The 10,092-nt window shown below is 44.6% G+C and overlaps 1 protein-coding gene across 1 annotated transcript; it reads left to right on the top strand.

The window, feature by feature from the left end:
* LOC127299679 (uncharacterized) lies at window positions 1–4,862 on the top strand. Its single transcript, XM_051329689.2, has 3 exons — window positions 1–1,909; window positions 3,735–4,045; window positions 4,342–4,862. Exons 1-3 carry the CDS (start codon window positions 24–26, stop codon window positions 4,686–4,688), a joined length of 2,544 nt encoding a protein of 847 aa, XP_051185649.2. The 5' UTR covers window positions 1–23; the 3' UTR covers window positions 4,689–4,862.
* Window positions 4,863–10,092: the final 5,230 nt, after the last annotated feature.

Here is a 10,092-nt window from a genome sequence, read left to right as displayed (position 1 = left end):
GGTACGATGCTCGGCCAGACTACATGCTCCGGGAACATCCATCCGACCCGGGGCATGCTGGCAAGAATGAAAGTGACTTCTTTGGAGGTCCTGCTGGCCGAAGCATGAACAAGGAGGACGACTTCTATGGAGATGCCTGTGTGAAGCTCGGTTCCACGGGGTTAGGAAGGACTAGCTCACTTTACCTGGACCGAAGGTCGCCTCCACCACCGCCTGTGATTCCACTGGCGCCAATGTACCCCTCGGTGCCGCTTACAGAGACTGGATACCTGACAGGGGGATCAATGGTGAAGGGTGGGGAGAGCTTTGGGGATGCAAGTGCACGATTACCTCACGATGAGAGCGGGTTTCAGTACCGCGACCGTTTGCTTGGTCCGTATACTGGGAGCCGAGAAGTCGAGAGGCTTGGCTCTGGGAGAGACATGCTTAGTGGCAGGGATGGGGAAATGGATAGGCTTTACTCTAGTAGGGGCGCGCTTTCTTCTGACATCGCACCATCGCTGCAGTTGAAGCGGTATGCTGGTTCTTCACCACCTGTACTTGCCAAGGACAGCCCGTATCGAGTGCACGGTGAAGGTTATGGGCCAAGCAATGGTTATGCGATGAGTGGCATTGGTAGACCAGACTCCTTAGGACATGGGAGTGGTCGTGCTCACAGGTTCTCAGAAAGTTCACTAGAGCGTGGCAGTGGTCGCGATGACAAGATATCACTGGACATAACAAGGCAGGTACACTCGAAGTATCCGCCAAGAACTTCACCCGCAGAATATGATGCAGGCGGATATGGCCGAAGGATTCAAATAAATGACACGTACCTTGCATCTGGGAACTTACATGGAAATGTCTCACAGGATTCAAGGGCTAGCACTAGGAACACATTGGTCTCATCACCTTTGAGAGACCTCAAGGATGAAAGGAGTAACCGACAGGTGAGACTGACCCGCAGGATGGGAGAGGATGCCATGGAATACAACGTGGAGGATAGTTATCATAGAGATACACCCCCACGTTATCACAAGCAAAGGGGTGCTCGTATACGCTACTCACGCTCTCCTGAAACTCCCCCTCTTGAATTTGCAAGGCGCCCAGTTCGTCAACATGAGTTAGCTACTTTTGAGGGCAGCTATGAGTTAAGTGATCAGGAAGTTTCTCCAGCTGCTTATAGAAGAGGACCTCGAGGAGCTGCATATAGTAACCGCGATATGGATGCATATCAAGATGATGGCCCTCGAGGACGAGAGTATTACGATGATGGAATTGGACCAGAGCATTTCAACGATGTAATTGATGCATATGACCTATCCCCTGAGCTAAGGTCACGAAGAAGTTGTGATATAATAGACAATGAAGATGGATATGAGCCAAGATATGATGGATTGAGGAGTCGTAATGTTTTCTCAAGGATTGCTTTGCCAGATAACTTAAATGGTGAATGGATTGGTGCGGATCAAGGAAATCATCATCGTCCTATCACGCTGGCTCATGGGCGTACAAAATACAAACCTATATCTCAGAGACTGTCCAGACCAATAGTCCAGCCACAGAATGGGGGATCTGCTATGCTTGGAGGCGGAAGAGGAGGATGGACAAAAAGTACGAAAAAGAGAATGAGAGACGGTCCTCCCCAATTCCATGGTGGATATACATCAGAGAGAAATGAATTTGTTAGGACAAACAAAATTTCAAAGTTAGAAGATGGTCAGAAAGATACCGAACCAAACTATGAAGATGCACCTGATGAAGAGGATCTTTCTGTGCAGAAAGATCCACCAGAAGGCTCAGAAGAATTCAGTAAACAAGTTCACCAGGCCTTCCTCAAGTTCTCAAAGATATTAAATGAGAGCCTGACCATGCAGAAGAGATACCGTGAGGCACCAAAAGGATCTTTATCGTGCTGTGTTTGTGGCAGGTTTGTGTTCTTTCATCTGTGCTAACAATCTGCCAGCTAATTAGTTCCTCCTATCTTATGTTAGCGCGCTTCTGGTCATTTCAGCAGTCGCCTACTGGCTTACTGCTGATTTGGTAACTGGAATGGAGAATCCTTCAAAATTCTGTTGCCTGGTCGTGTTTTAGCATACCTTGTCCTGATGCGCTTAACCCTATGGTTTAGGTTAACAAAATAGCTGCGCGAAACCTAGCTACTTAGGATCGAATGGGGTTCAGCGTACTAGACTATAGCGCTGTGGGTGGGTGGGTGGGGTGGGGTGGGGTGGGGTGGGGTGGGGTGGGGGTGGGGGGTAGTGCCTAAAGCGGTAAGGTGCTCTATCGCCTAGACGCAATACACCACAGCATCTTGGCTCTGTTCAAGGCAGTGAAATGTTGGAAAGACCAGTCAACAATTTCAGCATTGGTCTATGATATGGATTGATATTCCTCGGACGCAACAACAGATGGTGATGTAGCCCCATTAGAGTAATAATACATTGGAAATGTACTGGGGCAAGATGGCTGGCAGAAAGTAAGAGTATTGGTGCTGTTCCTGAGACTTTTGCTCATAAATTGTTGCTGCATTTGAGCTAGTTCGGGATTGGAACTCCTGGGTGCTAATGTCTTGGAATCACCTGAATCTGCAACCCGTCATATGAGTGCACATGCATTGATGACCACATTACTGTTACTCTCTTGACCAGGATTATAAACATGGCAAGCTGTAGTGCTTGGTTGCTTGCGATGTTTTACATCCGTCTAAAAAACCCGCGTGGTTCATCTGAAAGGCAAGCTGAAGACCATTTACCATGTGTAATTTTGTCAAGATGTTGAGGACTGGCTGGCACGTATTAGTTCTTAAAGTAGTATGGGCTCACTGTAGTTGTATCACACAAATGCATGCTATATGAGTATGCTACTAGAGGCTGTAGGTTGAACCAACAGTTGCGCTTAGAATTTAAAGTAAGGTATGTGGAAAATATTATCTATCTATTAATTATTAAAGTGTCTTTCTTTTTTCCATTCCGGTGAGTAATTTTGGCTTGAATTCTACTTTTGCATTTGTATTTTATCATTGTCCTGTTTATTTTCGTCAGTATGGATAGTGTGTATTTGCTACTTAAGTTTTGTTAGCAATTAACCTTTTCATTCTTGAATAGAAGTTGTAGTTACTTCTTTCTTCTCTTAGACTGGAGATTTGTTTAACAAAGATTATTTGACAGAAATATTTTTCCTGGAAAATAGTTATCCTTTAGGATGGATTAGCATATGGCTGTTTTAATTTGATCTACTTGTTAGTATGTACGCAAAGTATATCTCTCTATTTTTTTCCCACTTTGCTTTATCATATTCTGCCATGTGTCGTGTTAATTTTGCTCAAATTTGATCACTAGACTTCCCTTAAGATGTGTTTGCATGAAGTAAACAGTTTGAGCATTTTATTTGCTTTTCTGTGCTGATGCACATAAATTTGATACTCCCTCCGATCCATAATAAGTGTTGTGGTTTTAGTTCAAATTCGCTCAGATTTAAAAGCCACAACAATTATTATGGATCGGATGGAGTACGAGTTTTTAGTATCTTAATTTATTTCTCGGGTGTGACATAGTAATTTTTCTGGGGAATATATACATTTCCAAACCATGTATATCGCGATATCCATTGGTAGTTTTCTTTTTCCATGTGGTCTCTTCCTTTGAAATTGTTTCCATTCTGTAATTACTCGTGAAAAACAAAAATTCTTGGAATGTCTAACCTGAAGAAATGTTTTGTTTATTTGCCTTTTGTTCACTTTTTTCTTACAACAGTGTGGCAAGGAAGTTTCTGGACATTGATGCCTTGATGTCACATGCTTACGATACATGCAAACCGGGCTTGAAAACAAAACATTTAGGGTTTCGCAAGGCACTCTGTGTTCTGATGGGGTGGAATTGGCAAGTTGCTCCAGACCCTTCAAAAGCATATCAGTCCTTTTCCTCTGAGGAAGTAAATGCCATGAAGGGAGATCTGATCTTGTGGCCTCCGGTTGTCGTGATACATAACAGCTCCATTGCAAACAAGCTGAAGGTTGCCGAAGCAAAGATTGTGTCAGTAGAAGAAATCGAAGGTGTACTTGCAGGTTAGTCTGAAGCATGTATATGTTATTTGTCCTTCACTTGTTATTTCTTTTGTTCCTCTATTATCTAGCTTGAGCTCTCATTTCTTCTTATCACATGCTTTCTTGAGATTGAATGGATATCAGTTCATATAGTTTGGCAGTACTTTTCAGCAAAACTAATTGATCTACTGATTCTACAACTTGTGACACAATGCTGTGTGTAGTTCTGAAAAGGAAACCTATGCTATGTTTTGTTTGTATTGTTTCTTCTGCTTGGACCTTCCAAAGTTTCTTACATCATCACCTTGTGTCTCCAGATATTGGGTTTGCATCTGGCAAGGCAAAAATAACCCATGGGAAACCATCCGATCAGAGCGTGTTTGTGGTGAAGTTCCCACCAACAATATCTGGATTTCAGGAAGCAATGAGAATCCACGATCATTTCAGGGCTGAGAACCACGGCAAGGAAGAACTTGAGCAGACAAAATGTGAGAAAGGTAAGAAGGCAGCTCCTGCTGACAAACTGGAAGAGCTGCTGTACGCACACATTGCACTCGCTGAAGATCTCGTGTACCTGGACGACGAGACGAAAAAGAGGTGCGTCGTCAGTAGCAAGAACGAGATTGAGGCCAAGGCTGATGCAACGCTGAACCTAGACTCATGAAGCGGGGTAAACAAATTTAGATTAGGTTAGGGGTCATCTATGTTTCAAACAGTTGAAGCTATCTTCCTTTTGCTTGATCTTTGGGGTTGCTTGTCCAAGTGGCCGTAACCTGAAGAATCTATGGTCATGTATTGAACTTTCTTGTTATGATCAAAACATGTTAGTTTCATGTTCCAGGTTTCCTGGTGCAGTTTCTTATCCTTCCCTTGTAAATCTTATCGATTGCCCCAAGTTATCCAGGAAGCTATGTCATTTTTCTGTGATATTCCATGAAAGTCTCTTTTCAGTTTCAAGTTTATGCTGAACCTGGTCATGTTTGACTTGATTTGTACTCCGTACTAGCTTTGTTATGCTTTTAGATATAAGCATGTTATAACCTGCGTGCTTAGAGGGGAGAAAGAGTTTGCCTTGTTATATTTCTACTCAACCTGAACTTCTATGATCTATCGTAAGATTTGTAGGAGTCTAACAACGCAACGCCATATTCTGTTTTAACAGAGAGTTCTTTGTTATACCTGAGCCTATGAATTGGACCAAATGTGTGCGTGAAAACTGAAAAGGGACGTGGCGAGGGAGCCTTACTCCCCTCGTACTGTTTTAACAAATCTGGTTCTTTGGCACAACTAGTATCTGGTCTGGACTGCGATAAAAACTACTCCCTTTGATCCTTTTTAATTGATTTTGATTATAGTATAAAATCCGAATCAATTAAAAGAGAACCGGAGGAAGTATTTAGACATCTGACTTGTGGTTGGGGCCTGCTTCAGCGCAACCAACAACTCTAGGAGTTCCATTGCCAATGGCACCGACCTTGTTTCAGCTCCATGCGGCTTGACGTTGACCGTGCTTCGGCGCCGGTCAGTCTTGGTATGAGAACGGCGGAGCAAAGGGTTCTGATTCTAAAATAATTTTACTCCATCTGATCTTTTTTAATTGATTTAAATTTAATATAATTTTGTACTAAATTTGAATTAATTAAAAAATAAAAAATCTGAGGCAGTAATAATTTTAGTGGGGCTGACGAGGGATTAGTTATGTCAAGGGCCTGATTAGTTGCCCACAATTCTGTTTCTCGCTTCTAGCGAGACAAAAATCGTGCGCTTGGTAGGCTGGTTCATCTTAAAACCTTGGCCCATTTTCGCTGCATGTGGAGGAACGCTCGATCCCTCGGTTTTCTATGAGCCAAGCTTGACGCGTCCGAAAAGGGGAAAAGTTGCGCCACACACAAGCAATCTGGGAGATGGCGTGGGCACGCGTGGAGCCACAAAAGCTGGCGGGAGAAATTTTGTCACCTCACGTCGAGTTGAGCCCCTTATATCACCGCATGGCTCACCGCCGAAAATGTCGTCTCCATTTCCCCCCATCCGAGCTCTCCGTTCCGGCGCGGAGGTTCACCGAAGGCCACGTAAGAGGCAACGACTACCCGTGTAGGAGCTGGACGGTGGCGGCAAGCGGACTTCTACATCTTCTCTGACCTCGTCAACCGGTTCTTCTCTGATGACGGTGAGTCTCGTAACCCTAGCTCCGTAGGAACTGTGAGCATTGTGTAGATGGGAGTGCTTGATTAGGTAGATCTGAGCCAGATTGTAGGCAGTGCGTAGTAATCTTTACTCAATCTCGCACATTCTGTGGTGCATGTGTGATGCGCCACAAAATCTTCGCCATAAAAATAAGGATTCTGTGGCGCACCAGTCCATGTGCCACAAAATTAAGACATTACCATGGCGCCATGGTGCGCCACAGAAGTAAGAGGTTCTGTGGCGCATGTGGCCCAAGTGCGCAACAGAATTGGTGCGTCACTGAATTTGTTTTTGGTGCGCCACAGAATAATTTACACGTATACACGATTTTGTACTGCCTGTTGTACACATACAGGTTTTATACAGTTATATACAGATATAATATACACATCATGTATACAAGAGAGAAATAATATAACAACATTATACATCATCATCACATTACTTAGATCCCGATCGAGTTATACATATAGTTCCAAGTGCCAAATTTATACATACAACTCATAATCCATACAAAGTTCATCATCCCGAGATACAAATGAAGTGACACCGGCCGCCACCTACACTAGGATGAAATAGAGTACCGCCGCGACGATGGTGAGCAAGAGCGAGAGCACAACGAAGGTCTTCATCTTGCTCTTGTGCGACTGGTGCTTCCTCCACTTGGCAACCGCCTCGTGTCTAGTCGCATATCCTTTGTAGCAGTTGCCGCTGAACTTGTGCACCTGTTTCTTACAGTCCTCCCACTCCTCGTAGACTCATGGAACCCGCCCCTCGAACACGACGTAGTATGTCATCTCTATGGACAAAAGGCATATTAGTATATAATGCAATTGAAAAATTATAGGGTTCACATGCATACATATTCACAAGGATTAAAGCAAGAAATAATAATAAACCTAAAATATATATAGCATCGGTATCACATAAGTAATTAAGTTCAACGACAACGACTACATTAGTAATTGAAGTCCAACAACGACGACCGTTTTGAGCCAATTAAGCAAGTTTAGTTTACAACACACTACACATTGTCCATCGATTCATCAAAGTAATGGTAGGCACACCAGCCTCGATCAACGAGACGTCTTCTTCAGCGGCTCCGGGAACGGTTTGTACATGTCCTTCGTCGTCCAGGTCCTTCGATCAGCCTGCCTATGTAGGCGTTCTTCGATATCCCTCTTACACAACCCTCTGAGTTGGTGTAAGAGCCCCCCTCTGTTGCATACATCTTCTTGGATAATTTCCGATAGCTTTACTTGGATGCGATGGAAGTCTTCTCTAAGATCAGCATCATTGATCTCCCCCGCCATTTTATTGGTGTCTCGCATACTAGGTGTCAGATTCATCATCTCTGCATCCGCGACAAACCCTTTAAGGTGATGGAGGGCATAGAAGGCATCCTTCATGCTGTCAGCTGGCTGCTTGATGCAAGGGAATTCGATCACATGCTTGAACCTGAGCTTGCCAATGTCCGGCCTGATAAATTCCCCCTTCTTGTCGAAGGTGCCTCCATTTTTGGAGTAGCCAAGGATAGCCTCATCGAGAACACCCCTTATGCTGTTGTAGTCTTTCCTCGTCGTCGTATTCGACGAGTCAAAATACTGGGCTAGTGACCACTTCGGGCAAAGGACGACGAGTGTGCAATATTTGTCCCTGCTCAACACATGCAATTGAAATGGAATGTTGGAAAGGATCGACAATGGAAGAAATATGTAAGAAAGCATAAGTTACGACGGCCGCGAGCGGATGTGTACTTACTCGGGAAAGACATGCAGAAGAAGGGTGTTCTTCTCTTTGTTCCTGAGCATGAAGCTCTGGAGGTACTGCACCGCCTTGGTCCGTGTCCTTGAGCCTTGCTCCAGCTGGCTATCACGCATGTAGTAGGGATCCGCTACCGCGGAGTTGGGGGGTCTCTCTCTATTGATCTTCATCTGAAGATTGAGCGCGTATAGGTGGACCAAGTTATAGTCGAGCCATCTCCAGTGAAATAGATTGAAGACGTCCTCGAACGGTATGAAGAAGATATCCGCATGGTCTTCAAGGACGAAGTTCGGGTCCTCTGGCACCTTGACCGTGAACACCGGGTAATTTGGATCCTTGTCTTTAAGAAGTATGCCCTCTAGACATTGAATACTTGACTGCAAAGGGAGCATTGGTCCACTTGCGAGGTGTTCAAGGTTCTTATGCAGTATCGGTTTACCAGCATCATGACACCGGGGCAAGCCATCCGGTATCGGTGGTACCATGCCGTCGGCCCGAATCCTCTTAGGAAGAGGCTGGCTCGAAGATGCACCATTTTTTTATTAGTTCTCTTTCTTGACTTCTTCACCTGACTTGCTGCAGGTGCTGGTGGTGCTGATGGTGGTGCTTTGGGTGCTGGGTTGCTTGGGGTGCTGGTGTTGCTTGGGGTGCTGGGATTGATTTGGGTGGCTCCCCGACGATCGTCTTATGCAGCGTGTTAGGGCTGAAAATGGTAGCCGGTTTGACTTGAGCTGGATTGCTAGCCTTCGGAGGAGTGTCTTGCAGAGAAAAACCGGTGAAGGTCAGGCGCTGCGTGACAGTAATGGGATGACCAAGTTGATCGCCATGAGTGCGGAAGGCTGATGACCCACAAGTATAGGGGATCGCAATAGTCTTCGAGGGAAGTAAAACCCAAATTTGTTGATTCGACACATGGCGAGCCAAAGAATACTTATAAGCCTTGACAACAGAGTTGTCAATTCAGCTGCACCTGGAAAAGCACTAGCAACAGGGTGATGTGAAAGCAGTGGTAATATGATGCGGCGCCAGAAAATAGTTGGTACTACTTTGATGGCGTGTTGACAGGGAAATGTGATGCGGCAGTAATATGAGAGCAATAGTAACACAACAGTAGCAGTAACACAGAGGAGATGGCACTGGAAAATATCCTAGCGCACAGTTGATTGAAAAGCTATGAGGATAAAATGAAGGACCGAGGTTCCCGACGATCTACACTAGTGGTAACTCTCCAGATAACAAGTGTTGGGTGAACAAATTACATCTGGGCAATTGACAGAATTGAATTTAGCATTAAGACAAAATATCCAGTCTATTAATATCGTAGGCATGTTTTCCATATATAGTCATACGTGCTCGCAATGAGAAACTTGCATAACATCTTTTGTCCTACCAGCCCGTTTGCAGCATGGCCTCAAGGGAAACTACTGGTAATTAAGGTACTCCTTTTAATAGAGCACCGGAGCAAATCATTAACACTTGGTGAAAACATGTGATCCTCATATCAAAGCCATCCCCTCCGGTTATCCCAATTCGAGATCACTTTGGGGCCTCGGGTTCCGGACAAAGACATGTGCATACAATTTGTAGATACAATCTAAGCAACAATTATAGAGCCTAGATCTGAGATCATGCCACTCGAGCACTAGTGACAAGCATTAAACATAACAATATTGCAGCAAAAAATACTTCACAAACTTATAAGATATACTGAACATAATGATCAATCCATCGGATCCCAACAAACACAACACCGATTACATCATATGGATCTCAATCACGTAAGGCAGCTCATGAGATCATTGTATTGAAGCACATGGGAGAGAGCACCATCTAGCTACATCCAAGAACCTATAGTCCCTACGGGAACTACTCACAAACCATCATGGAGTCGAAGTGGAGGCGGTGGAGTCGATGGCGATGGCTCTGGGGGCACTTCCCCGTCCTGGCAGGGTGCCAGAACAGAGACTTTTGTCCCCCGAAACTGGTTTCGGCGATGACGGCGGCTACAGAACTTTTCGTGGATGTGTTGATGCCCAAGAGGCAATAATAAAGTGGTTATTATAATATCTTTGTGTTTATGATAAATGTTTGCATACCATGCTATAATTGTATTAACCGAA

This window comes from Lolium perenne, chromosome 5, assembly GCF_019359855.2.
Source record: "Lolium perenne isolate Kyuss_39 chromosome 5, Kyuss_2.0, whole genome shotgun sequence".
In the NCBI taxonomy this organism is placed as follows: domain Eukaryota; kingdom Viridiplantae; phylum Streptophyta; class Magnoliopsida; order Poales; family Poaceae; genus Lolium; species Lolium perenne.
Note: the sequence above shows the minus strand (reverse complement) of the source record. Positions and strands in the feature narration are given on the sequence as shown.

Excerpts from the sequence above, each read along its gene's own strand:
- LOC127299679 (XM_051329689.2), top strand. The coding sequence starts at position 24 with ATGCTCCGGGAACATCCATCCGACCCGGGGCATGCTGGCAAGAATGAA. Across the intron at positions 1,910-3,734 it reads TCGTGCTGTGTTTGTGGCAG|TGTGGCAAGGAAGTTTCTGG; the intron begins GTTTGTGTTCTT and ends TTCTTACAACAG. Across the intron at positions 4,046-4,341 it reads AATCGAAGGTGTACTTGCAG|ATATTGGGTTTGCATCTGGC; the intron begins GTTAGTCTGAAG and ends TTGTGTCTCCAG.